The 27,585-nt window shown below is 41.6% G+C and overlaps 2 protein-coding genes across 8 annotated transcripts; one reads left to right on the top strand and one right to left on the bottom strand.

Annotated features, from left to right (window-relative positions):
* Positions 1–17,038, bottom strand: LOC128760193 (AP2-associated protein kinase 1-like). Of its 4 annotated transcripts, none has more exons than XM_053867318.1 (20): positions 16,023–17,038; positions 13,783–13,901; positions 13,319–13,427; positions 12,803–12,945; positions 12,168–12,289; positions 11,969–12,050; positions 11,609–11,741; positions 11,418–11,521; positions 11,088–11,170; positions 10,752–10,912; positions 10,264–10,385; positions 9,156–9,449; positions 8,635–8,762; positions 8,379–8,551; positions 7,821–7,877; positions 7,344–7,439; positions 7,096–7,203; positions 6,357–6,497; positions 6,140–6,247; positions 1–1,623 (listed from the first exon to the last, which is right to left on the bottom strand). In XM_053867318.1, exons 1-20 carry the CDS (start codon positions 16,183–16,185, stop codon positions 1,034–1,036), a joined length of 3,036 nt encoding a protein of 1,011 aa, XP_053723293.1. In that variant the 5' UTR covers positions 16,186–17,038; the 3' UTR covers positions 1–1,033. The 4 variants fall into 4 exon arrangements, with proteins under 4 accessions (XP_053723293.1, XP_053723284.1, XP_053723273.1 ...); XM_053867309.1 differs by having other exon boundaries at positions 2–1,623; positions 7,794–7,877; positions 9,156–9,446; positions 16,023–17,036; XM_053867298.1 differs by having other exon boundaries at positions 3–1,623; positions 7,794–7,877; positions 16,023–17,035.
* anxa4 (annexin A4) lies at positions 16,331–26,938 on the top strand. 4 transcript variants are annotated; one of them, XM_053867359.1, is made up of 13 exons: positions 16,331–16,433; positions 19,081–19,119; positions 19,710–19,797; positions 20,289–20,383; positions 22,215–22,328; positions 22,616–22,706; positions 22,889–22,968; positions 23,649–23,705; positions 23,792–23,885; positions 24,084–24,179; positions 24,382–24,440; positions 25,028–25,150; positions 25,432–26,938. In XM_053867359.1, exons 2-13 carry the CDS (start codon positions 19,111–19,113, stop codon positions 25,486–25,488), a joined length of 963 nt encoding a protein of 320 aa, XP_053723334.1. In that variant the 5' UTR covers positions 16,331–16,433; positions 19,081–19,110; the 3' UTR covers positions 25,489–26,938. The 4 variants fall into 4 exon arrangements, with proteins under 4 accessions (XP_053723334.1, XP_053723327.1, XP_053723317.1 ...); XM_053867352.1 differs by lacking the exon at positions 16,331–16,433 and adding an exon at positions 17,107–17,602 and having other exon boundaries at positions 25,432–26,936; XM_053867342.1 differs by lacking the exon at positions 16,331–16,433 and adding an exon at positions 17,630–17,911.
* The last annotated feature ends 647 nt before the right edge of the window (positions 26,939–27,585 follow it).

The following is a 27,585-nucleotide window of genomic DNA, read 5'->3' as shown; positions in this document are numbered from 1 at the left end:
TTTGCACAAGAGACTTTGTTTCGTCAAGTGATTTGTTTATAAAAGAGTTCATACATATATTTGCAAAATAATGACGACGATGATGCTGGGTTACAGATCAAGTATCGACAGTAAAAGCGACGGCCATATATTTGCCTCAGTTGAGATTTGGCATTGATCATTTCCCTGCTGCTCCTCCTAAGACAACATCACTGACGCTGCTGACATGATACCTTCCACTGACATCACAAATACTCACAGACACAACATGAACAGATATTTCTAGATATGAAAGACTTCCCTCCAGTCAGTACAGTTTGAGATAAAATACTTCCGTTACCTTACGTGAAACACTGTATGTAACGTCTTAATGCAGCCGTAGTATAATAAATAGCCGCGTGGCGAACTTGTGCTCCCTTTTTAATATATATATCTATATATTTTTATCACAAGTTCACTAAAATCTCATTTTCAGAGGTTTACGACAGAGGTGGCCAAAGCGTGGCCCGCGGGCCACACAAGGCCTCAGAGCTAAACTACAAATTAAAATTTTAAATTACATATTAAAAAGCTATTAAAGATATTATAAAACATCTATCTATGCTACCAAGATATGAATCACTTAAATATGTTTGATATCTGTGATCTGCATCGACAATATTTAAATACAATGCATTAAACAATGGCATACTTATTGTCCTTTTTCCTGTTTTCCTCCTGCTTTATAATGTTAAAGTAAGAAATTGAACTCAAATTTAATGCTCCCCTTCCCCTAGATAATGTGGCCCCTTGGGACATTCATGACACTGACACTAGTGAAACTAGCCATATGGATATATGAAGCGATACAATGCTTGTATGAACTTCTTAGTAAATAGTACAACACAATGTTGTCGTAAACACAACACTACACCACACGTCAGTCATCTTCGGCCTCTAAAGTGCGAACTGTATTCAGGCGGCGAGCTCACCAATGACCGAGGTAGAAGTTCAGATAAGAACGTATTTGGCTGAGATACTAAGACGAACACTGCTGCCTTGATATGAGGTGCAGTCACGGCTTCTGCTGAGAGCATTTGGGATGAAATGGCGCAGCGGTGAATGGGTCGTCCAGAGCTCGGCCCCCGATCGTCCAGGAGTGCAGCGGCCCCACTGCGACCGAACCCACGGCAGCCTGCTGCCCCACTCTGGAGACGACGCGGTGCACTGCCACCGGCTGCTGCGGCAGGGGCCTCTCGGCGCCGCGGTGTGGAGCCGCTGACCCTGCGAGGTGTTTCCCCATGTGACTCTGCTCAACAGCATATCGGTACATGTGGCTGTTTGTGTGAACAGCTTTGCCGGTTTCCTGTCTCTTTCCAAATGGAGCCCGGAGAAAAACATCGGGGCTCTCAGGAGGTTTGGCCACGAAGGAAACAGCGCTCAGTCCCCCTCTGCTTTCTTTTGGAGGAGTTTTAAAAGGAGCCAGCTGGAAGACATCAGAGGTGACTGGACTGTCAGGACGGAGTGGCGATACTGGCCGCAGGTCGGCTGCTGCGTGTGGTGGAACATCAGCTGGTGGGAACTTTTGTTTACAAGATTCCACAGTGGAGGACCCAGAGGCCGCATGGGATCCCACTGTGTTGTCGCTGAGCGCCCCCTGCAGGTCTACGGGATGTGAAACAGAACTGTCAAGGACGATCATCTGTTTGCAACCCGAAGCTTGTGACAACAAAAATACAAAGTTAAGACAAGATTTGACATTTACATTATATGAGTTTAGACATACTCACCCGGCCTCGATCCCACACAAAAATAGATCCCACCTACTATCAAACATTAAGTTAAGAGGTTGCTAGTCAGCAGAGTTCAGTACCTGTCAGAGCGTTTTGAGAGAGACAAAGGTAAGAGCCAGGTGCATATGCTAGACCCCTCCCACTCCCGAGAGCCTGAACGATCAGCCTGGATGAATTGAGCACTTCCTCCGCCGCCTATTGCACATGGTTGGATCCGTGCACTAACGTTCAGACCTAGTTGTTTAAAAAAAAATTTAACTTAACAATAATAATAATTTTTAATTTGAAGCTTACTATTCTTCAACTTATACTGTTAAACTTTTCACCATATTGGGCGAAATGTGTGGTTTTCATCCAAGTGACCACTAGGTGACAGCATTATTCCACTTGAATAGTTTCCTTCCACCGCTTCTCAGTTAGATGTAAAATGTTTTACACTCGATTACAACATGTTACTATACAAGTTGAAGCCAGATTATTGAATTCCGTATCAAATCAGTTGTTAGACAACAAATAATACATTCAGTTACTATTTTCTGACTTTCTTCTCTCAGCTTCTCCCCTCAGGGGTGGCTACAGTGGATCATCTTCCTCCATCTCACCCTGTCCTCTGCCTCCTCTTCTCTCAAACCTACAAACCTCATGTCCTCCTTCACCACCTCCATCAATCTCCTCTTTGGCCTTCCTCTCCACCTTCTGCCTGGCAGTTCCAACCTCAACATCTTCATCTACCAATGTACTGGCTCTCTCTCCTCTGTACATGTCCAAACCATCTCCATCTAGCCTCTCTGACTCTGTCTCCTAAACACCTGAGCACATGTGCTGTCCCTCTGATCTACTGCTTCCTGATCCTATCCATCCTGCTCACTCCCAGAGAGAAGCTCAGCATCTTCATCTCTGCTACCTCCAGCTCTGCTTCCTGTCTTTTCCTCAGTGCCACTGTTTCCAAACCAGACAACATTGCTGGCCTCACCACCCTTTTGGACACTTTCCCTTTCATCCTTGCCGACACCCTTTTGAAGCTGTTGCTGACCATACATACTGCATTTTATACAACATAAATTACACAAACTAACATTATATAATATAGTAAATCATATCCGAAAAAAGTCTCATTCTGATACATGTGTTAACATATGTTGTTGTCATTGCTTCTGTTTTGTTAACCGAAAGCCTTAGATGGAGAGATAATCCAACTTTGACATAACCATTTGTGTTTTTCAAAAATGGATGATGCACTGAACCCAACACATGAAACAAGCTCTCTGGCGTTTCAGTTGTTGGACACTTTATTGTAATATAGAGTCGACACTGAGACAGGGGAGCAGTACATCAACGTGAGTCCACCTCTGAGCGAGACGGACATTGCTTGTACTACCTGAGAGAATTTCGGGGGCCTGTGCTTTCAGAAGAGTTTTTAATGACAACGATACCGTCGCCACATCTGCAGCAAACAACACAAGTAGGCTACTGTAACACAATTCCAACATCTCTTGACTCCAAACACACACTCATCTTAACACCACATACCAGCACACACACACATACATACATACACGCACACACACGCACACAAACAAACAACACTGCCATGCTTCTTTTGATATGATCACTTATATCAGGAAAGCCGAACAAAACTCTATGATGCACATTTTCAGAAAAGTTCTAGTTGCGCGGTGACAGAGAAACAGGACCCGGTTCCAACATCTTCCCAGAAAACGACAATAAAAATATAATCCTTCTTCAGTCCATGTAAACGTAAATGTTCCTCTTTGCTAAGGAAGAGAGGGACAGGGAGAGTTGGAATCTTCAGGCTGAACAAAGACACATTTCAATGATGGAAAAACAGAAGATTCCTGCTCACATTTTCACAAGAGAAATAAAATATCTATATTTTCTTTCAATAATTCTTTAGTGGCTATGGCATTAAGAATAATATATATTTATCATTATCGTAGACTACTATTCATTTCTTACATTCATTCTCTAACACTCTATCGACACATTATCTTGAATACATATATAAATCTATAGACATGTATAGATGTATATATATATATATGTATATATTAATCCGGATAAAGCATTTATTTTAACAAGTAAAGCTTTATGACAGAAACATCATATTTACATTATACACGGGGCCAGTTGAACATAGTCTGTAATAGCAACAACAAGACTGTGTGGGGTCAGTATTTACAGAAACGAGGAGTAAACATGACAGGAATGTTGGTGAGACTTACAATGAGGTGATATGGTACAAAAGAAAAATGAGGAAATAAAAATAAACTGTTAGTGCCGCCAACAACACGGACAACAACGATTGCTATCAGCTACACTTTTATTATTCATATCAGTCGACACTTGTGTGTTCGACAGATGCGCCCGGTTCCTGAGGCGTAAATTAAAACCACCAACGAGATCAAACCGATTCGACTTGAACAAAAGTGTCTTGCAAAGTTTTCCTGATAGTTTCGGGAAGCATGGTCAGGTAAACTCACAGGGTTATTTAATGGCACCTCTAATGTTTTCGCTCGGGAGCTTGTGTCACATGCTTCGCTCTGGTTCACAGTTATCTGGAATCACGAGGGATCGATTTCAATATGCCGTTTAAATATTTTCCTATGGCTGTTAACATACTGATGCGCTACTGTCCTTCACAGCGCGACACTGTGGAGGAAACTCGACAGCTTTGTCAAAGGTAACATTCCTGCTACTGTGCAAATCAGCCAATAAAGTTTTAAGGTATTTAGCATTATTTCTCCATGTATTTCTTTAAAGGCCCAACTGAATCTCTTTGTACCCAAAGAAGCCTTACGTCAGATATGATATGAGCATGATAAATAGTTCAATTTTGATACATCTGATTAATAATATGTTTGGATATTATAAGGACACGTTGTTGCATTGGCACTGCACAGAGGAGTTGAAGCTGTACGTCCCAAAAACATGATGATGTGAGGAGGAATCAGCGTCTGTTAGGGAGTTGTTGTTACGTTTAGTCTTGCTGCGTTAAAAGCTTAACCCATTCTATGGCCTCAATTGCGTCGCAGCGTATGCATTGAAGTTTGTTTAACCTACAGGAGGAGTGGCAGCAGTGATAATCTGAGAGTCCAATGATGGTCATAGCATCTGAGCTCTACAATCTTCTGCAGCCATAACCAACACATCATGCGAGAGTAAGGAATCGCACTGTGCGCTGTGTCGCGGTTGCAGAGAAGCGAATGTGGCACATGCTGTTTGACTACCGGACGGTTCAAGATCGCTAACTTTGACTCTGTATTGGTCAACTAGCAGGTGGATCTCTGGCTCAGTGTGATGTTATATTATTGCTTTCATTATTTCACTATCTATTGATCAAACAAACTCATATGATACCATGTACAATTGTCTATGTCAGTGAATGACAGTGTCTTCAGACACATCTCACAGACTCTCAATAAATTTGTATATTTTTTTTTCTATATACCAACCATTAACCAAGCACTATGGGATGATTGGATTGTGCTGTACATTGCTTGCTGTAGGTAGCGATGATAGCACAAACCTGACCCATTTGTGAGAGCGCCCCGACACTCATCCCCATATGTTTTCCATGAGCCAGTAAGTAGATGCTGCTATTTAGTCAGACTTCAAGATGTGCAAATAAATTCGGGAGAAGAATTCAAAGAGGGCAGACGACAACAATTTCACTTGTGCACAAGAACTACAACCACTTAATACTATGCCTATTGTACATGACAACAAGGATCTTCTATTGTCTGCTATTTCACATAAATGCAACGTTGTTTTGGGAATAACCTCGAGAGAGAATGACGTTAGTGTTTGGCAGTGGAGGATGAGCAGGGGTTATGAGAAGTTGACAGGTAGTTACAGGTTAGATAATGCAGTTACTGTGGCAGGTGAGGAGGGATGATGACACGGTAAGAGGGTGAGACATTTCTACAGGAGACTTGAGTCAACAGCCATTGGGCGCAGGACGCTAGATACGACAGCAGCAGTGGTCGCTATCGCTAGTCTATGGTCCGGCTTCTACAGGGGCCGCCTACAAGTCGATGAGCTGGTCCACCAGCATCAGGGAGCGAGTCAAGCTGGGCAGGCTGGATTCAGAGCCGCCACTGTTACTGCGAGAGTGGCCACCTGAAACTGGCCGGGGAAAGGGAGAGGGGGAGACAAACAAAGGCGAATAAGGGGAGGAGAAGCAGAGGAGCAGAAGCAAGTTTAGGAGGAGAGAAACAGTCGAGGATGGAGGAGAGAGAAGGCACCTCGATTACATAGTTTGTAGAGTATGCAGCATATTGTGTTATTAGTGAGTTATTCATCCTCTCAGCCAATTCACATGCAAATCAAGTTTAACTCCACCAGGATTAAACACTGCTGAAGCATACCTTGGGAATTTTTACGTCCTGTGACTGGAATGGGATCAAACTCATCTTCTGTGGTTTCCTCTTGTCCTTGTTGCTGGGATTCAATGTCAGAGATAAGGAGGGACGAGTCTGGAGAGAAGGGGGAGAATGTTATCGAACTTTTTCACTTTCTGACAACAGCCCTACGATGACATTGCTAACTCAGAGACAGATTCTCCTTCATTATTCTCTCCATCACCTGCTATTGGCTGTGCCAAGTCTCTTGTCTCCAGCAGACTCAGGTCATCTAAAGCGGAGGAGGTTTGGGCAGAGGGGGCCGACGAAGCAGCCGGACCAGAGATGAGTGAGCCCAGGAGAGAGTCTTCCCCGGTGAGAGAGTCTGGTTACAGAAAAAGGACAAGTCCTCACATAAAGTGTAAAATCTCATGAAGGAATCATTGCTGTAAGCCCTGAGATTAGAAATGACACCTTCAACTGTTCTCACTTCATCACTTAATTTACAAATTAGTTTGAGGTATCCATAGCGACTGCAGCAGAGGAGCTGGAAAGAGCTCATCAGAAAGATCCAAGGAGACACATGGGAAGCTGTAGTCTGCGCACAGCGTTCCATGAGTTCAGATGGCGAAATAACCAAGGGAAATAAAATGGGACAATGGTGTAAATGAAGAACAAAATAGCTTACTTTAAACTGCTCTTTCTAAAACCTTACAAAAATGACAACATTGTTGAAATGATTGAGAACATTTTTGTTCAACTCTAAATGGCACGTAGTCTCTCTCCTACAACCCAGTTCTTGGTTCTCTGGTGACCTTTGTAGAGAGCACAGCGGCACACAGCCTTGGTCCAGTGACCGGAGAGTGACTACTAAATCAGAGTGACAAATGTGAACCCACATAGGCAGATGTTATAACCGGAGAGTGAACAATGCTGCATGTGCACGTCATAAAATTCCTCTATATTGAAACAAAGTGCAGCACCTTTCACAGACTCCTCCACAGATCCACCAAATGGATCAGACAGCGAGAGCAGGTCAGGAAGCATCAGCGATGACACGTCAGGTGATTTCAGCCCCTCAATCAACTTCTCTGTAGTACAAGACGAGTCACAGTTGAGACACATTAGGCCGCATGTACTACGACTTAAGTTGCAGGGAAGTTAAAAATGGTCAAACATTCCAAGCTCAGATGGTTGTTAATTGAACAGACAAAACAACAAGAATCTTCACCTGGAGCGTTAGACAGATCCAGAGTGTGGAAAGGATCTGGAACAGACAACATTGATGCTCCAGAATCAACATCCACACTGCCTGAAGGTTTTTCTCCTGGTGAACACACACAAATTGAAAGAGAATTAGCAAAACAACCCCGCCCTTTTCAGACAACTTTTATGTTCACAAATAACTCTATGTGACGCACAGAAGCCAATGGACTAAGCTCATCAGACCAGGTGCATTAAGATGTTTACTCCTCAGCTAGAGTGGCATTACATTAGTAGAGAGGAAAGGTTTCACTGCATTATCTAACATTAGAAGAGAGCTGAGCAACCTAAATGATTTACTCTAAATGTATTACAGTAATTCTACCTCTACATGGCTTGCTTGGCTTAGCAACTATGCAAACGCTTCATGGAACCTGTCAGTGTCATATGTGAATGTCACAGATTAACTGAAACTAACCAGAAGACGGCTGTAAACTTTCAACACCTGAAGCCTGTAAGCCTGGAATCAGCTCTTCACCCAACATGCTGGTTTCAGATATGTCTGGAAAATAGAATAGCCCATCACTTTATTGAAATCATCTTAAAGCAGAAAGCACATTTTGTCTAATTTGTCAGGATCATTTACTCACTAACAAAAAAGAATAAACGGTGTCATATTTTGCAAATAAAAGCCGATCTTCACCAACAGAGTAGAATTACAGTAGCATTGAGAAAGAAGTTTTACGTTAGCATGGCAGTTGTGTTCAACAGAAAATTGATTCATTCAAAGAAAGCATTTCTAGAGGACAAATATTGAGGACATGTCAAGCAGATACCTACAGTCAGTAATAATAATGACCAAAGATATTGATTGAGTCAAAGCATAAATGTTCAACAGCGTAGATTCAATTTAGCATGAAGTACACCTGGTTACTTATTATTCAACTGCAAGCATGCAGGTGGGTGTCAGTTAGCAGTCCAACACTCACAACTGGAAGTGCAGCTACTGCTACTACTACGACTTGTATCATTCCCTCCACTCCCAGTCCCGCACATGACCTACCATTTGTCTTATTTTCTTCAGTTCGAGGTTTGTCTGCAGTCACATTAGAGAAGTTGTCATCATCAAAGGGGTTCCAAAGAGGTTGAGGTGGAGTGCCAACTGAATGCACTGCTTTGTTTTGATCTGGCACTACGTCAGGTATCTGGTCAGAGTTCGGCGGAGATGCAACTGGTCTGGGAGTAACACAGAGACAAATATAGGATCCGATGAGTGTCAACAAAATCTATCAGAATCAAAGACACCATGACAGTCGTACTTGTTTAATGCTGTGTCTCCGTTTGCAGGTGCTACGCCGCTGACTGCAGTTGCAACTGCGGATATGGAATCACTCGGGGTGCGCTTGTGGAGCAGATCATCACTCGTCTTTGGTGAAACAGTTGGGGTCTGAACCAAGAAGAGCATATGGGAAAAACAATGAAGCATTATATCTGATTCTGCATCAGCATTTGATATGATCACACACTTGCTTAATAAAGTACAGAGAAAGCATGCCATTGAACTGTTAAAGCCTTTCCATCCCAAGAGGTCCTGATAGAAGGCAGGAGATGAAACCCACCCCAAAACATTTGAATTGTTCCCAACTACCACTCCTTCCCCATTTCCATCCGAGAACACATAAAGTGGCGACCTGATTAACTTTTTTCACATGCCTGAAATTGTGTGGAATTTTCAAATTTAAATCCTCTAACAGCTAAAGTAAACCCAGAATTAACAGTCCAGTTGGGGACTGTTACAGTTCATTGAAGAAATACAATGACTTGGCGGATGCCGACTTACTGTCTCAGCTACTTTTCTGCTTGTCTCAGAAGCCTGAATCTGGGCGACTGATGACTGGCTGGGCGGCTCCGATCCTGGACCAGCGTCTGAGTTGCAGGACGTTTGTTGAGTGGCAGGAAGCTGTCCTGGCTGTTTACGTCTAGCAGGGCGTTGAGGTGCTGGGCTGGACGGGCTTTCTCCAGTGGAGGGTAGTGCAGTTTGTGTTTGATTTTGCTGCGGATTGTCAACTTTAGTCGCTGGTGCCATGACTGCTGTACTTTCTGTTGCTACTGCAGTGGTTGTTGCCACGACCTGCTGCGATTTTTCATGCACAAGAAAATAAAAGCAGATAAAGATCATTATTAGTTAGTATTTTTTTCAAGCACACTCATTTACACATTTGTTTTTTAGATGTCAACAATCTATCTTCCCTTCAATGGCTCCTTTCATCAACCACACTGTGTGAACTTGCTAATCACAGTTAAAATTGTAGTGAAATGAATGGAATGAGTCACACTTCTCAGGAGCTGACAAGAGGGACTGAAATTCACAAAACAGGAATTTGGAAGTAGTTGTCTATGGCTAATGTTGTTAGAAATACATACATATATATATATAAATATATATATATGTGTGTGTGTGTGTGTGTGTGTGTGAGAGAGAGAGGTATTGTAAAGTCTATTTAAACCTGAGCAAAATGTGATACACTTGGTTAATAAGCAGGACGTTGTTGTTATGGCTGTACGATGTCTCCACTGTCTGCAGATCAATGGCAAGAAAGAAAGGAATGTACTCATCAGTTTTTCCCCTCATGACAGACTGGAGAATAAAAGTCTTGATGACCAAATGACTCCAGAGGGAGAAGCTGGAGATGTGATCTATTTCTGCCTAGACTGCGTTCTGCTTGTGGTGTTGAGACGTTGTACAGCAATTGGAGTTGTTTTGCTGTGTTAAGTGAAGAAATTTGTTGCACACGTGGCAAGCAATCGCAAATGATTCGCTAAAACAAGTCCCTCCACATGGTGCTATTAAAAATCAATCAAATTACAAATGAACCAATTACTACTATAAAGCTTGATTCAATTAATTCAAATCAGACATTGCCTGTGCAACACCTCCTCAACGTTACCTGACAGGGTGCAGGTGCAACCTGGCTGGAGTTCTGTTGAGCAGGAATGATGGGCAGAGCTGCACTCTGGGCCTTCTGAGACTGAAGAGCTGCAGCTGGCTGAGAGAGATTCAAGCTGACACCTGTGGGATGATGGGAAGAATATAGATTTATCAGCGTACGAAATCCTCTGGCATTTTTTTTACTGGAATTTCCCCATCCTGGGACAAATTACAGACATCTAATCTTTGACCACCTTAAATGGCTGCTACTTTCAAACATGTTGTTCCTCCTAGTTTGATACACAGAAGAGAGCCAGATTTACTGTGAACCAAGACCCCTCCACTATCATTTCAAATGCGTCTTCTAAGTATATACAGTCATGCCCTGGTAATACCATTCTTGTTAAGAATCAAGTGGGAGGAGAAGGATTAGTCCAATCCTTTCTTAATTCACATCTCTGATTCATTACCTTGGGTTATGACCATAATGACAAGTGCAGCACCTACCTACAGGCTGAGCTGCACCACCAGGGAGATTAGCTCTCTTTCGAGGAGTAAGAGCAGCCGGCTGGATGGGGAGGATCCCAGCAGCGGGCTGCGTATGGACTGCTTTGGGCCGCTGGCGTGGAGTGATGGAGGTTTCAGTGGTGGGAATAGGATCTGTCAGCCTGGTAGGATGCAATGATGCATTAGTCTCAATGTGAATCATGGCAAACATTGTGCACACCACCAGTGTATTAAATCGACCACAGCTACAAGAAGCAGTGCATCGCTGAACCCGACTACTGTACCCCTCAAATGTCATTCATTAGGTTAAGCAATGTACAAAGAGTGTGGCCTTACCGTGGTTTAGCTTGGTTCTTTTTTGCTGCAGCAGCTTCACTTGCTTTGATGGGTTCTGGGAGTTTAGATGGAATGGAGGAGTTCTGGATTGAGGAAAAAAAAAAGAAAACAGGGAAAAACAATATTGAGAAAAACAACAACAAAAATGTATGAAGATCACCTGTGTATGTCAGGGTCAAAGCAGGCATAACTAATCGATCAATTTGGGAACTATGTGAGTTCAGCTCCAAATAAGTATTATGTTTATGCTGCTGAATTCAGAGACAAATAACCATTGGTTGATGTACTGAATATAATCACTGAGTGTTCGCTGAAGTCAAAGAGACTGACCTGGAAATTCTGAACAGGGCAAGTCCGCTGAGCCAGTTTGAAAGCAAAGTAGGACACCTGGTAGATGTCTGGTCGTTTGTCTGGATCTGGCTCAAGCATGTATCCTAAAATAGAAACACACACACAGCAGGAATGGTGGTAAATTAAGGTGATGCTGTTCTGAAAACAAATAGTTATATGTAGACACTAACGAATGAGGCAGTGGAGATCATAAGAGTAGCGGGAGTTGTCGGGGATAGTGAAGCTGCCATCACAAATGGCCACCTGGCTTTCACCGAAGGGGAGAGTGAAGAAGCACAACTTGTACAGCAAACAGCCCAGCGCCTGGAAGTGCCCACGTCCCATCACACCACACCAGTGAAAAGAGAGGAGAGGTGGATAAAGAAAAGGGGGAGAGAAGAAAAATGAGTTTCAAAAATGCATAACATGATCTGGAAAGTTACAGTTTTTTATTTTGTCCTCTTGCTTGATAAGCCCTCCAGATGCAAGACACGGCGCAAAAGACAAATACATATACGATACGCGGCATTTAACTGGCCATGGCTGCCTACCCAAACATCTGCCTTCGTGGTGATTATCTTGTTGTTGTACAGGTTGACCATCTCAGGGGCTCGATATGATAATGTGGTGTACCTGGAAACAAAACAGCACCAGTGTTGAGTCATCGACAGTCCTCAACAATGACACTCAAAATATTGTCATTTATAAGTCATTGTAAAAGCACAAATACAAAATTAGAGAACCACTAACTTTTTGATTTCTTCCTCCACTGCGGCAACACCTTCAGTCTGCGGACTCTGAAACTTGTTGGTTGCACTGCCGAAGTCACACAGCACGTAGTGACCCTTGTCATGCAGCAATATGTTCTCCACCTGTAATACAGCAGGTGGATATTATGACGACTCTTTGTGAGAGAACATATTGATCATAAATGTACGTATAAATCATTACTACTAGAAATACTATACATTAAAAACAACAGATTTACAAAGCTAGTTATAAAAGTTAATACGGGTTTTGAGGAAGACACTATTAAGCAACAATAAAAGCATTAAAGATGATGTATGACATCGGGAAAATGTGATTTAACAGCTTTACTAAATTAGCAATTTCTGGTACATCTTCATCACAAGTCTTGTTAAATTTAAGGCACCAAAGACATCCACCAAAATAGTAAAAATACATGATAAAGTCAACGTAACCAAGTCAACTCGTTCTAAATAAAATACATTAAAAGAAAATAGCCACCTTATTGCAACAGATGCTTAAAATGCAACGTTGCTTGTTCATGAAAAAATACAAATGGACGATCCAAAACACAGGGTGGCTTTTACACAGTGTGCTCCATTTAAAGCCGAGACTTTGACAGCATCCTCATATGTCACCTTAAGGTCTCTGTGTATGATTGGCGTCTTGCGCTGATGCAGGCGGGAAACAGCATCACAGGTGTCGCAGAAAATCTGGAGAACCTCAGCCTCAGTGAAGCCAGTCTGCAGCCTTTGATTCATCAAATTAACCACCTGGCCTCCTGCAGGATGTTAAGCATGACACACAACATTTGCATTACAATTCCACTGTTGCAAATGTTACAGTCGGATTAACTTGTTGAACTAAAGACAAAGACAAAAACACTACCAAAATAAAATACTTCATTTCATAAACAATTCACATCAGATGATGTATGGTCCAGGAGTGTAGTAACAGATTTGTTCCTGCTCTTATTGTCAGTACAGTACAGTCTGCATGTGGTGTAGTGCTGAGATTGTTGAATAATGAAACTGTGCCCTCAAATATCCACCAATTTATTATCCATGACATTGTTTTTGTTCTTTAGCATCAACAAGATTTTAAGCCCACCTTGACAGGTTTAACGCCTGCATTGTGTTTAATCCCAAACTCACCCTTGCAGAAGTCCATGAGGATGAAAACCTCCCACACATCTCTGGATCCCATTGCTGTGATACTGGAGTCAAGGTAACCCACAATGTTCTTGTGACCAACGAGATCTTTCTGCAAAACAACACAGAACCCACTCCCAATGTTAATGAGTACTTGTATCATATCATCAAGTCAGTCAGTTTGTGAGGAACCAGAATTTATTTTTTTTTAGTTTAAAACAAATCATTTAATTAAATTTGCTTAATAATTGATTGGTTTTATTGCAAAGGAAAAATCTACATAAAACAGGAACGATGATACACATGAGGAGGAGACCTGCACATGGGAGCGTAATATCATGAAAACAAAGGCAAATAACGGGTATTAAGGTATATCTTTGTTCTTTCTGGGCACCCCTTTCGTTTGGGGGTCACAGCTGATCATATTTAAAAGAATGTAGAGACAATGAACGGGTATTTAGACTTACCATGATTTGAATCTCGCACTTGCACACCTGCAGATCATGTTCATTGTTGACATACATCCTCTTCAGGGCGCATCGTACTCCTTGATTTGTTTTCACGAGGAACACAATTGCAAAGCCCCCTGCGGGTTTGAAGAAGATTTAACCGATTACAGCGAAAATACATAAAACGTTATCCTCTCTGTCCTTCTGTGGGTGACCTGGTCTATTTAGGTAATTATCAAACCATAAAACAAACACTGGCGAGCTGATATGACCACATTAATTATCCATGGCAATGAAGCAAAGGATACAGAGCATTATCTGAATTAAGTTGCAGCATTTAAAATAAAATAACTGAATTATTACACAGTATTTTGACCCATTGTTTGTCTACATCTTTGGAGAGACATGCCCCTGACTGTTCAGGTCCATCATAAAGCAGAGAAAACAATATGGGACTTTAAATACAAAGAAATAACCAGCAGGGTTGAGAACTAACATCCCAGTTATGCACCATGTGCATCGTATTGCTCTCTCAGCTAATCTTTGCATCATGACTTTACATCAGTGCTTAAGAGCAGAACAAACAGCAAATGGTGACTTCTTTTATACCCATGCATTAGTCATGTCTTTGCTGCAGGGTTTATATGAAGGCCTACATTGAAGACTTGCCATCTGGTACAGTTCTGACAACAAAATTGGTTTATTTTGGTGATGATTACTCACTTCATCTGACTGGCAGTCAGACTGAAAAAAAAATCATTCTGGCACGTAAAATAATGAAGGCGGACACCACCATAACCATTTTTGTTTTCATCACCTGTGAGCAAACAGTGTCATCAACTGCCCAAGGACTGAATTTGTTAATAATCTTAAAGATTTAAACAAAGCTAAATATGTCAACAACATCGACTTCAAACAACTATGAGTGAGGGGGGGAAATATTCAGATTCCGTTCTAAACAACATCTCATTACAGTTATTCAGACTTAGCCAACTGATGGAACAGTTCCATTATTAACACAAAGGTGGTTGTTACAGTAACAATTGAATCATTTGTGATCAATACCTAATGTTTACGTTGCTTCAGCCACCGTTATTCACAAGAGTAAAATGGCCTTGTGGCTGCCCTAAAAAGGCCGTGACCTTTAGATTAAGTAAATTAATGTTCTCCCTGGCAAGCAAAGCGTCATTGCACACTTGGGGTAATGATTCTATAATTTCCTCGCCTCAGATCTAGTGGTGCCAATCATCATTCCATTCACTGCACTGTAAACATAAACAAAAGCTGAAGAAAGAAATGGAGGATGGAGACCAATAAAGCAAAAATGGCGACAAAAAGAAAATAAGTGACAGATATCCCAAATGACATAAAAGCAAAACAAAATTCACATCTGTACTTTGACAATCTAATAAACTATTAAACAAGACCCTTGAAACCAGTGCATTTACTAGATGTCAGGGGATACAAAATTAAAAAGATGATTTTTTTTACACATGTTTTACTGAGGAAAGATTCAAGTCTGAACTGGCAGGTAATGTTTTTCATCTTATGCTTAATCCTACACTCATTGCCATTACAGGTCTAACTATGTATTACACACACCTTCATTCAATAAGAGTAGTGTCCGTTACAATTGTGAATCACAAGGTTCCGCTTCCTGTCTTGGTTTTGACATCACTAACAGAAATTGAGTGCTTTGTAGGGAAAGACGAGGATGACCTTCAAAACCCATCAAATTTTGGTTGTTTGAAAATAGGACAAAACCTGAAAAATTCTATCATAATCAATTGGTGGAAACATTTCAACCAACGGCATCACATACTAAAATTCAATTGGTCAAATGGGGACAATAATGAGTGTTATGTGAATGAAAAACATTTGAAGAAACATGAATATTCCTTTACATCGTCACCAATGATTCAATGTCTTTAAAACAGAATAGCGGCATTATTTCAAAAAATATATATTCACTACCATGACGGTGAGGCATTCTACAGACATTTATGTTTGATTTAGCATGTAATCTCCATGTGACATGGTGAGAGAGAATAGAGTCCCGTCCTGTCTTGTCTGTACAAAGTCAAGCAGAACCTGAGCAGATGGGAAACTAAATTCTACAGAAATGCTCTGATCTCAGTTGTAATGATGTTGAGGCTTTATGAGAGATGAGCTCGTGTTGCTGGTGCCAGGTTGCCTTTTGTCACAAGTGCATGAGAAACATAATAAAAAAAAGTCCAGATAGAATGATTCCACCTCACCTTCAGCAATGATCTCCTCCACGGTGACTTGGTGTTTACCGACTGTAAAGCTTCGTCCAATGAAATTTCCGCCAGCATGGCTCGACCCAGAGCTGCCTCCTCCTCCACCAGAACCAGGCCCAGAGCTGACCAACTCCCGACGAGAATCAAAGAACTTCCTCATGATGTCGAGATAAGAGAGGGGGGAGTATTCGTGGCTTCAATCACAGACGAGGATGACAGCTCGTTCCCTTGTCCACTGAAATATGATGCGGCTCACAATGTTTCGTGTATATAGTCTATGTGCAGCCTCGGAAACACGCAGTGCTGCCTTGTCACTTATGATGACACTATCCAGATTCCTGGTGGCAAAAATCCCATTTGCTTACCAAGACGAGCCAGTTGGTTGGAGCTGCTGCGACTGGCTGTTATGTAAGTGACTTACACCACCCAGGAGGCTACAGCATCTCCGGATAAAGTGTCTCCTCAGCTACCCATCCAGCTGTCCGTGCTCGACTGCTGACGATAACGACTTTATCTCCATCTCGTTCAGCATTCGCCAAGCTAGCTCAGTGCTAGCTACTCACGCGCTATGACATTTCGTGTAAGGTTATCCAGGTTATCCTCGGAAGATAACGTCTTCGAGCTCGATGTCTCAGGCGTAGAATGGCGTTGACATAAGGGCATATCCATACTCAGTCAGAAATGGTGCGCGTGTGATGCCTCATCGCTCCGCGTCTTGCTGTTTAATCGCGCCAACTTGGAATAAAACTAGGATTTTCTACCCCCTAAGCTAGCGCTGTCGCACCAAACCAGCCGTCTTCTAAAACGGCTAGTCGCAGGTTCGACGCAGCCCTCGTCTGTTATTGCTGAGGAACTAGAGAATGTGGCATCTATGAAACACTAGACTGCGGTTTTAGCCCAGCAGCATAATCTCTGCAACCACGGCGATCTCCGGCTGCCAGCGATATCGCAACATCCGAGCTGTTGCTGTTGCTTGCGGGAAGGGAATTGTGGGAAATGCAGTTCGCAGCAGCGCTGCAGCCTCCCCTCCCCCTTGAGGATGTGGTCACATATGATGCGTTCAATGGCAGTGCGTCAACGGATGTACGTCACAGATTGATGATCACAGAGGTTGATTAAAGCGCCTGGGAAACCTTGTCTCTTATTGACAATTAACCATAATGAATAGTGAGGCGTGAGAGGCTGTGTTGCCGTTCTGTTTTTTTGTTTTTAGGAAACTAAATGACAGTCATTCGGGGGTTTAACATTTAAAGAATATCCAAGAGTTAAAGTCAATCAAAGGGATCAAACCGTAAATCTAAAATCCATACGATCATTTGAAATATGTGTACTCCCAATATATAAACGGATAGACAATATAATGTTTAAGGCGTATCATTCAAGGATAGTTAATGGGCTATAAAATGATTTTTAACGACCGCAAATGTGCTACGTGAACGCCTCCTGGTTGACAGAAGAAACGGTTAGGATTTGCATCCAAGTGGGTGGGACGGGACTGCATTTATAAGCTCAAGTTTCCTGGTTTTGGACGCTGGTCCCTCTTTGTGAGCTCAACAGAATTCCTTCTGTCAGTGCAGGTAAGTGAATAAGTATGTCCGAGTGTCATGGCATATGTTCGGAGTTCAGCTTGGCGGAGAGTGGAGGCGTTCTTGGGTGTGCCCAGGATTAACGCGACTTCAAGTTAACTGTTAACTGGAGTTGGCCAACTTACTTTTATTTGTTCGGGTATAATAGAACGAACTGTCAAGCGGCTACTATATTATGTAACTGATCATAAGTCAGAATGCTGAGAATGTGATCGTGTCTTCTCGGGTTGAGCGCGGTGTCTAATCCAGCTGTTTTATCAAGGCCAGATGTCTAGATATAAAAAGGAAAGTCAACTTTACGTAAGTTTATAAGCATGTCGTTTTTGTCCCTTTCAAAGTCCTGCAGTTTAATCCACCTGGCTCCAAGAGTTGAAAGCATCTACGGTGCATTATTCCTGGTTACTCTGACGCTCTAATTTGTGATCTTTTACTTGTAGGTTCATAAAACATCGTCCTGCAATGCATTCATAAGGCCTTATAGATGATGTTATGAATGTTAATAATCGCGAATGACTATTTATAAATATTCTGAAGTACTATACGCTGCTTAGATTTAGATTATACTGTTATTTGTAATAGCACTTGGGTAAGGTTTGGGATATGTTTTTTTTTTTATATATTATGATTCATATAAATCAGTTTGGCTTTGATATCTGTAATGTTTCTGTGCTGCTGTAACAACCAAAGTAGCACCAGTGTGAGAAGAATAAAGGCAATCCAATATAGTCCATAACGCTTTACGAGACTTGTCGTGTATTACCATACAGTACATGATTACTAGCACGACTTTTATCTCCGTCTTTTACGGTCTTATAAATGCATCATGGTAGCTAATGAATGTATTAATAATGTATCATAAACGAAAGCTTAAAAGTGCTGCCTTTATTTTCTCCAACATTCACTACAGTCAATTGACATCAGTGCAGCCACCATAGAAGATGCTTTTTTTTTTTTTACTTTGTTTGACAGAGTCCTACTGTTTATATACCATCAGTGGTCCATGGTAGGGGCAGACCAGGTGTTTTGAACCCAAGCATATGCTCGTGGACAATTTGTTTACTATGTAAATGAGTGAACTGCAGCCCTGGAGGTTGTGGACCATATTTTAGTCTGGTGGTGACAGTCGAAGAGGAGTGGGTGACGAGTGAGTTTGGCACACATATGATGTCAGAGGGTAAGACGATCCATACACACTGGGAAAGATTAACCCCACACCAGCACACTTCCTCCTAGTAGTAGAGTAATTAAAAGTGTTTGCAAACAAAGGAGATGAGCTCCAAGAACGTCAGCACAGATGTGCGACTCGAGAGCTCTTCTCCAAATCATGTGTGACCGAAACCCTCTCTGCATGGTTGGATGAAGTGCATTTAAAATTCATGAGAAGTCCACAATGGGCACATTGACAGCTAGTTGCTGAGCCCACATGCTACTGCAGGTAATTTAATGATGTTTTTGTGTATTTTATTCAGGTGTACAACCCTCAACTTCAGAAATCTACAATGGCAGCCGTAAGTATAACACTGTCCATGCATCTATATATCTATGTATCTATTTATGTATGTATGTATCTGTCTGTCTGTCTGTCCACATATATAGCTGATCTAAAAAATGCTACAAGACTGTGATATTTCTACAAATAGCTGGGATATTATTACTTTTAAATAAGCAGATATAATTTCATCTGTTCGTTGACAGTAGAAGAAAAGCAGATCTAGTCATAGAGGACAATGGGTGAGAGCGAGAGCATGTGGTCAGCATGTAAACTCAGTGAATGGCCCTCATTAGAGTGGAAACCTGAGACGTTTTGTGTGCCTGACCTCAGCACCACCTATATCTCTTCACTCGTGACCTTACGCTTCAATTAATTACTGCTGTCGTACCTGAAATGACAGCTTTAGTCGCATCATAATTCATAGTTCGATATTTAGAGGGCTCCAAGTTCTGCTCCAGCCTCTCAGTCGGCAGAGAAGCATTTCAGCATGTGAATGTGAAACTGTCAGAAAGGTCAAAAAGAGTGGAAAAGCAAAAAAGGAAGTCCTGATGTATGTTTGCGACATTAAGTAAATGTTTTTTTTCTCCTATTTTCGCCTATGATCAGATTGGAAACCGGGGAACTGTGACCGAAGCTTCCGGTTTTGACCCAGAAGCCGATGTTCAGAAGCTTCGAGGAGCAATGAAGGGAGCCGGTGAGTGGCTTCTTTAAAAAACTGGAGATGCCTGGAAACTGTGGAAACAACATGTTCCTGTGACTCCTCCTGGAAAGTTTGAAACATAACTTTCCCTCTGCCTATGTAGCCATAAGTTCTACAGCTCATTCAAGGTGCTGAATGTGTCCTTGCACTTTAGACCCTGGCCTGTAAATGTTACTCTGTCTCCTGATACCAAACAAAACTATTTGCTGTGATGAAATAAAAGTCTCTGTCCATTGTCAGATGAAAACATCTAAATTTATGGTTCTCTCGAAGCCACAGTTCTGTGTCAGCAGCAGGAGGATGTGTTTGCAGCCATAATCACTATCTCCTGACTCTAGTTTGAGCTCTATTGCAAACAGATGGTTCAACAATGCTGTTGCTAGTGAGCTAGATAGCATTGTCCCTGCGTCAGTGCCTGAACTTGTCCTAAACATCTCCTTTATTCCATTAAAAAAATAACTTTCAGAATGTCTCCACATCTGCAGGCACCGATGAAGCTGCCGTCATCGAGGTCCTGGCACATCGAACCATTGCTCAAAGGCAGCGCATCAAGGAGGCCTTTAAACAAGCTGTTGGAAAGGTGGGAAAATGCCAGCTACCTTGTTCAATGTGTCTGTTGAATGAATTGAAAAACAATCACAGGGAGTGAGGCTTTATGGTTCTGAGGTGAAGACGATGTGGTTCCGTTGACTACTAAGTTTAGACTAGTAGTCCTCAACTGGTTTGGCATTGAGACACAGCGTCACAGTTAAATGACAATCTGTAACCCAAATTCTCAATGGGATTATTTATATATTTAATAAGTACGGAAATATTAAAGAATATGGAGCGCAGAAAGCTCTTCTACTGTCCAGTATGATGTTGGCGTACAGCAGAGTGACAAATAAATTCTGGTGTAACTATGCGGCCAAGTCTTGAGGCACACCCAGGACAGACGGAGGAGTTGTGTCAGTGTTGCAAACTAAAATCCAATCACAGATGCTGAGGATGATGAGGCACATTTTTCTGAACATTTTTCTACAGAAATGTGATTATTTATTTTGGATAGTAAACTCATTACAATCCAGAAATACACACCTCAAGTGAACAAAATTGAGCACCATGAAACAACTCTTCCCCTTCCATCAGTCTATCAGCCTGGACATTTCTTGATGATGTTGCTAAGCAACACAACAAAAACAGAAAGTAAATAAGAAGCAGAATGTCAGCTAATAATAGAAAACCCATGGATGTATCTGTAGATACAGACCCACTCGGATATACGTTGACAAGACTTTGGTTCATGTGTTGATGTCTTATGTTCAGATCAAACACATGTGCACAGTTACTTTGAAAAGTGTCAATTAGTGACAGATGTCTGATGCTGAAATCTATTCTTGCTCTCATATTGCTTATTGTTTCCTGTCAAGTCACATTTGGTGGGTTTGTGTTTTACATTCCAACCAAAACCGAGAGCACTGCTGTAAATAATATCCACTTCTGAAAAACTGACCTTACAAAACACATACAGTGCAACAGAGTCCAACATGTTCACAAATGTTCAAACAAATATGCCAGGCGAAGCAGGTCAACTACCTGTGCATGTGGAATCTGAAGCAAAAAAAAGTTCAAACAGCAGCAGTAGTATCTACAGTAACTGTTTCACTGTCTGCTCACATCATTGTTTCCTGGTTAGTGAGGTTTGCTGAGCTGACACTTCTCTGATAATTTGTAAATTATTAACTGGAACTGGAATTGATCCGAATACAAACACTTGACCTGAACAAAAAGAGTGTTCTCTGTGGAGGAGTGAAAATCCTCCTGCTATCTTTCCAAAGAGACGGAGGCGCTCTTTGTTTCTTCGTTTGGTCGCTCGATATGTTTACTGAAGGGAGGTCAGCGATGTGTATGTCACTGATAACGTAGCCACAGAGCTGTTCATTCAGTGCGGTTACCATAACGTCTTCCCCAAAGAGGTGCAGCCAGAGGGACCGAGACAGAAAGAGTGAGTCATTGTGTTCACTCGTCGACACCCACTTGTGGTCGCACTCCAGTTATTTGGAGCAGAGGAAGAAACCACGCCCTCTGGTGGCGACCTCACTCGCTGCGTCCTGCTTGCGTTGTAAATTCGACGTCTCAAAACGAATTTTTGGAGGTGGTGTTGTTAGGTATTTTAACTTCTGCCCTACGTATAACTTATACTGTTACTTTAACTCACTAGTAACAGTAAGTAATGGTGATCATCAGTGAAGATGCTGCAGCACCCATCCATCTTTCTATCTCATCCTTGCTTCACTCATGAAGTAGACCATTAGTTTCCGAAGGTCCTCCACATGAGGCAGGAACTCAATCCCTGGTATTTATTCTTATTTGTTTTAAAACCATAATAGCATCTCTAAGGTAGTGATTGGACACCTTTTTCACATCCGCAGGACCTAGCAGACGAGCTGTCCTCAGAGCTGAGTGGGAACTTCAGGAGTGTCGTTCTGGGGCTTCTGATGTTGGCGCCTGTGTATGATGCCTACGAGCTGAGGAATGCAATGAAGGTGAAGCGTTATTGTCTCCGTAACTTTCTTTCCATTTCAGTTGAGTTTGAATATGACTGTACTTTGAAGTACACATTGCATGTAGTTGAAAATTCTGAAAACACATTAGCTTTTGGAACACATATTGATGCTCTGATGACCTTTATTATATTAAATATTCTTCATGTTTGCAGTGGTTATTACATGATAATTATTTAGAATGACGTTTTACCTAGTTTGTATTCATGATTCAACCTTTACCTTTATGAGTGCATCACTCTCATGTTGGATGATGTTTGTGATCTCAGGGAGCTGGGACAGAAGAGGCTTGTCTCATTGACATTCTGGCTTCCAGGACCAACGATGAAATCAAAACCATCAATGCGTTTTACAAGAAGGGTAAGTGGAGCCCTCATCTGGGCCGTGTATGCAACCGGATATTCCAGAGATGAAACATTCATTTCCAAGATGTAATGATTGTAAAAATAAACTCCACATCAGATCAATATCTGATCTCTCTAGTGTTTTAAAAGGAAAGTATGCATGGACAGGGCGGCGGCCTGATTTGTGTCTCTGTGCAGAGTATGGCAAGAGCCTGGAAGATGCCGTTTGTGGTGACACGTCTGGAATGTTTCAGAGAGTTTTGGTTTCTTTACTGACGGTAAGCTGATTTTGCAACTTCCTGAATGCAACTACGGGTTCAAAAGAACATTGTGAGGCCTTTCAATCGATTCTTGCTGGCTGCTTATTGATTCATAACACAAGAAGAAGTTATATAGTTCTTTTTTCTTTTGGTGGTGTTCTATTTACGAATGATTTACGAATTCACTTCCTCTTCTTTACTTCTTTACTTAGTGTGAGTGTATTGTAAAAGCTCTCTGTCCCATTGCACTCACTGTCCTTGAGATATAACTAGGATTATATAGACCGAGTAGCGTTGGACAATAGTAAGGGCTATAAATATCAGTAGTGTAGATGAAAAATGGGTGGTGAAGGTATGCACTGTCCCAGTGCCTTTCTGGTTTTACTAATGTATTGATGACAATGTTGCAATTGATTATAAATAGAAGGGGGAAAACTTTTGACCATATTTCTGAGTACATCTTGTATTAGATGTGTTTGTAATTTATAGTGTCTGACAAGAGGTTGCAGTGCCCCTGACTGGCCTGAAATAAAACCTATAAGTATGTTTTGGAACAATGGGCTGGGGAAACTGATGCAACCATTTCCCTTATGATTCAGCATCACTAGAAAACCCCCCAAAAGGATCCACTAGAATAATGAGGATTGGGTCACTGACTCTTTTGACACCATCTCCTCCTCTTGTGTTTCCATATCCAGGCTGGCCGTGACGAGAGCAGCCACGTGGATGACGCCCAGGCTGCCAAAGACGCCAAGGCAAGTTTTTATACTCCCAAGTACAAAGAGCTGTGAGTGAGAAATTCTGTCAGCTTTTTAAACTGTGTACACGTCTGTGACGGCAGGACATCTACGAGGCCGGCGAGGCTCGATGGGGCACCGACGAGGTGAAATTCCTGACGGTGCTTTGTGTGAGGAACCACCAGCATCTGCTGCGAGGTCAGCTGACAGTAGATTTTTGGTTTGTGTCATGTGAAGTTGCTTCCTCTAAAGTGACGATGAAAATTTATTTTTAACCCTCTGTTGTCAAAATCCTGACGACTTGCCTCTGTTTTCATCTAAAGTGCAGTCTTCACTAAGACAATACTGATATCACAAAGCCCTGATTCCATTTATACATGCTCTTTCTTTGAACAGTGTTCGAGGAGTATAAGAAGATATCGGGAAGAGACATCGAGGAAAGCATCAAACGAGAGATGTCCGGGTGCCTAGAGGACGTCTTCGTGGCTATAGGTTTGTTACTGTGGATTCACTCATGACGTCACATCAGTGCTGCCGCCTGCAGGAAATGAAAACCACAGTAACTGAAGGAACATATTGCATCACAGGCCTTTTAGTGAAATTGCCAGTTAGAAACTTCTGCTCTTGTTTTCTGCCACTGAAGTTAGTTCAAATGGCTGTTATCTGTTTTGTGTCTCTATCGTCTCTGCGGCAGTGAAGTGCGTCAGAAGCAAGCCGGCGTTCTTCGCTGAGCGGCTTTACAAATCAATGAAGGTAAAGCTATTCCTAAATGTTATTTATTTTTATTTTGTTTTTGTTCATGTTTGCACGCCGTTCCAAAGCACTTTCCTAGTTGGTGAGATCCTCACTGACCATGGCAATAAAGCTGATTCTGAAATATGTAAGTCGCCATGACAAATGTGCTTAGTCGCTCCACTATGTAACAAGTGATGCTTAATTGTGTTCCTTTATTTCATTAAGTTCTTTGTGAACAGCATCCTAAAAAGTGCTACATAAGTAGAGCTTTATTATTATTCGGGGTTTTTTCAGTTTTATTTATAAGGGTTCAACCTTCCTTACATTTCCTTACAAGTAATTTAAAGGCTTCTATAAAAAGTCTGATACAAATCATAAAGTTAAAAATGGATTGTTACTATAGTCTTGTTTTGTATATCGTTTTGATGACTTTGCTTTTACTTTTACATAAAAGCTGACTGAGGTACTTTGAATCTAAGAACAGGAGGAGCCCAAATCATCACCATCATCATCTTTATTTGAATGAGTCTTCCATTTGACTGCTTTGTCCTCAGCAATCTAGCGGTCTAAATGTGAATGTTTTACATCTCTGTTGTTCTGCTCAGGGTCTTGGGACCACGGACAGTGTCCTCATCAGGATCATGGTCTCCAGGGCTGAGATAGACATGCTGGACATCAAGGCACAGTTCATGAAGATGTACGGGAAGACCCTCTACTCCTTTATCAAGGTTGGTCACGCTGAATGAAGGGCATGTCGAAGCTTATTTTGGAAGTTTAAGAAGAATTCAATTGTGACTAGCTTCTGATTTTCTTGGCAATCATATCACTGAAAAAATATTTTCACCATACACTAAGTATATCTATCCCATTTTAGCGCCTCATGGCGGCTCGCCCAGAGAAAGTTTCTTAACACCGCGGTAAATTGAAGCTGTTTCTAGTTTGGCTGTGTGAACCTGACCATCCATCTGCAGTTCGCTGACGTCTCTTTTTCTTCCTCTTCTGCGTACAGGGCGATACATCCGGCGACTACCGCAAGATCCTGCTGGAGCTGTGTGGAGGGGAGTAAAAGATCAGTCAACAAAATATGTGTCTGATCTGATCCACACCACAAGCTCTGAAGCGAATGATTCAACTCGATTATATTTTCCTCTTTCATATTTCACCCACTCCCCACAGTGTCTCTGGGATTGTTTGTAATTAAACCAAAGAGCAGTGACCTTTTACACATGTCAGTGTTTTTGTTATTGAGTCACTGTTAAGAGTGGATTAGTCGTAAAGTTGAGTGATGTATGCATCTGGCTTCTTTAAACTCATAAAACATGTCTGTTACCCCGCGTCTCCATTATGGATGAGTCACTGGAATCCATTTGTTTAATTGGCTGTGACTCCTCCTTTGTTGAGTCAGCCCACAATGGGCTTCCCCAATTACATTAACAGTGTCCTATCTCGATTTGTGGTGCCGTAAAGTGTTCTCTAATCTGGTAAAGAGGACGTCTCATCTTGGCTCCTCTAAACTCAGCCGGCGCTCTAGATATCTAGATATAGATGTGGATTTAGAGCGGCGGTATACAGAATGGCCACTAGAGGGCGGCATTAAAATGAGTCACAAGCACGCGAAGGAAACCAGAGAACGGTCTCAAATAACTATACATGACTGTAACATTGTCGTGTGTTCACCCATATACAAACCTGAGAAGAGTCATCAACACTCAGCATGACGAGTCAGAAGTAGTGATGTGAACATGTCATGTTTTCCAGGTGGAACAGTCACTTTTATTTGTCTTATCCTATCTGACAGAGGAATATCTTCTGCTCTTTGTTGCAAAAGAAGGGATTTGAATACATTTATCGGAGTTAGACATAAAAAAAAACGTTTATGGTGTTGTTTGCAGTGAACTTTAGGTGACCGCTCCAGGTCAATGGCAGGTCAGGCTGAACAAGAAGCTAGTCGGTGAATCATAATGAATAATAACTTGTAATTACACTGCTAACAAATATGAATGAGTAGTCCAAAGTAGTCCAACATGTAACTAATATGATTTAAAGAATCCAAGAGAGAAGGGAAATGGAACTGCTTGGCCAAGGTCAGTGAAACATGCAAATCAAATGGGTAAAGTTTCAAGATGTTGTTCAGCAAATGTCAGATTTTACTGGCGAAACACCATCAATCAGTTTGGTGAGTGTTGCGGATGAGGTCACAGCATTGGGTTTATTTATTGCTCCCAATAATGCTCTTTCATTGTGTGCCGTAAAAGTAATTAACAGTAGCAGCCTGTCTTCTCAATGAAAGAAACATAAATCGCTTGAATTCAACCAATGACTTTCTCCTTCTTCAAGGATTCTCTCTTCATAGTGAACAGCTTTCCTTTCCGGAGACATGGATCTCATGTTGCAGTGGACGGCAAAACTTGAAAAATGTATTTGAGACTAAAATAACTCATGAGGTTTTGGGATAGAACCCTTGCTCTTGCAGTCATGCACTTGCTTGAAGAGCTTTAATAGGAAAACACTGCTAAATGACATTTATTATGACAATTACAATTGTGTTTTGATGTGGAAATCAACAAGCAAGATGTAATGTAATGATGTAATGTATAATGTATAATGTACATGATGCTCCTCATTCAAGGATCCTCATAATTTTCAAATTCTATCAGTGGCACCTTTCGATAAGTGTTATTAAGATGTCAGTCATCGACTGCTCAATCACCCCCATTTCAAATTCATTTGCAGTATATAATGGATAAAGACTTATGGACAAGATGAATAAAGTTTGTGAGAGCTGAATTCCTACCTGAAACACCCAGTGAAAGCACCAGAGATGGGCTCCATTGTCCAGGCTCTGATGCTGAATCACTGTGAATAAATTGGATGGTGCACTCACTGTGATTCTAGATGAGCTTGGAATCCTTCAGTTACCCAGACAGCAAATGATACATTCTAAAGGACATCAGCGCTCTGGCACAAGTGTTCTCATGCTGAGTTGCATTTAAGATCACCTGGAGGATATGGTTCACGGTCAAAGTTAATGAACTGAAAAAGAAAGATTTAAAAAAGTATTTCAACTTATATATCTCAACCTGCAAATATTTTGAATCACGATTTGAAATCTACATTTGAACATCCAGGCAGAAATGTCCCTGAATGCCTCATTGCTTGTTTC

Source organism: Synchiropus splendidus, chromosome 1, assembly GCF_027744825.2.
Source record: "Synchiropus splendidus isolate RoL2022-P1 chromosome 1, RoL_Sspl_1.0, whole genome shotgun sequence".
Classification (NCBI taxonomy): Eukaryota; Metazoa; Chordata; class Actinopteri; order Syngnathiformes; family Callionymidae; genus Synchiropus; species Synchiropus splendidus.
This window is presented reverse-complemented; position numbering and strand designations above follow the sequence as displayed.

What these genes read in the sequence shown, in the direction of transcription:
- anxa4 (XM_053867342.1), top strand. Translation starts at nt 17,879, where the DNA reads ATGTCTAGATATAAAAAGGAAAGTCAACTTTAC. An exon ending in AGGAGCAATGAAGGGAGCCG is followed by an intron (nt 19,798 to 20,288) that starts GTGAGTGGCTTC and finishes CCACATCTGCAG; the next exon opens with GCACCGATGAAGCTGCCGTC. An exon ending in TTTTGGTTTCTTTACTGACG is followed by an intron (nt 22,969 to 23,648) that starts GTAAGCTGATTT and finishes TTCCATATCCAG; the next exon opens with GCTGGCCGTGACGAGAGCAG.
- LOC128760193 (XM_053867298.1), bottom strand. Translation starts at nt 16,185, where the DNA reads ATGAGGAAGTTCTTTGATTCTCGTCGGGAGTTGGTCAGCTCTGGGCCT. An exon ending in TCATACACAGAGACCTTAAG is followed by an intron (nt 12,290 to 12,802) that starts GTGACATATGAG and finishes GCTGTATTACAG; the next exon opens with GTGGAGAACATATTGCTGCA. An exon ending in CTTGGCACAGCCAATAGCAG is followed by an intron (nt 6,248 to 6,356) that starts GTGATGGAGAGA and finishes CCTTCTCTCCAG; the next exon opens with ACTCGTCCCTCCTTATCTCT.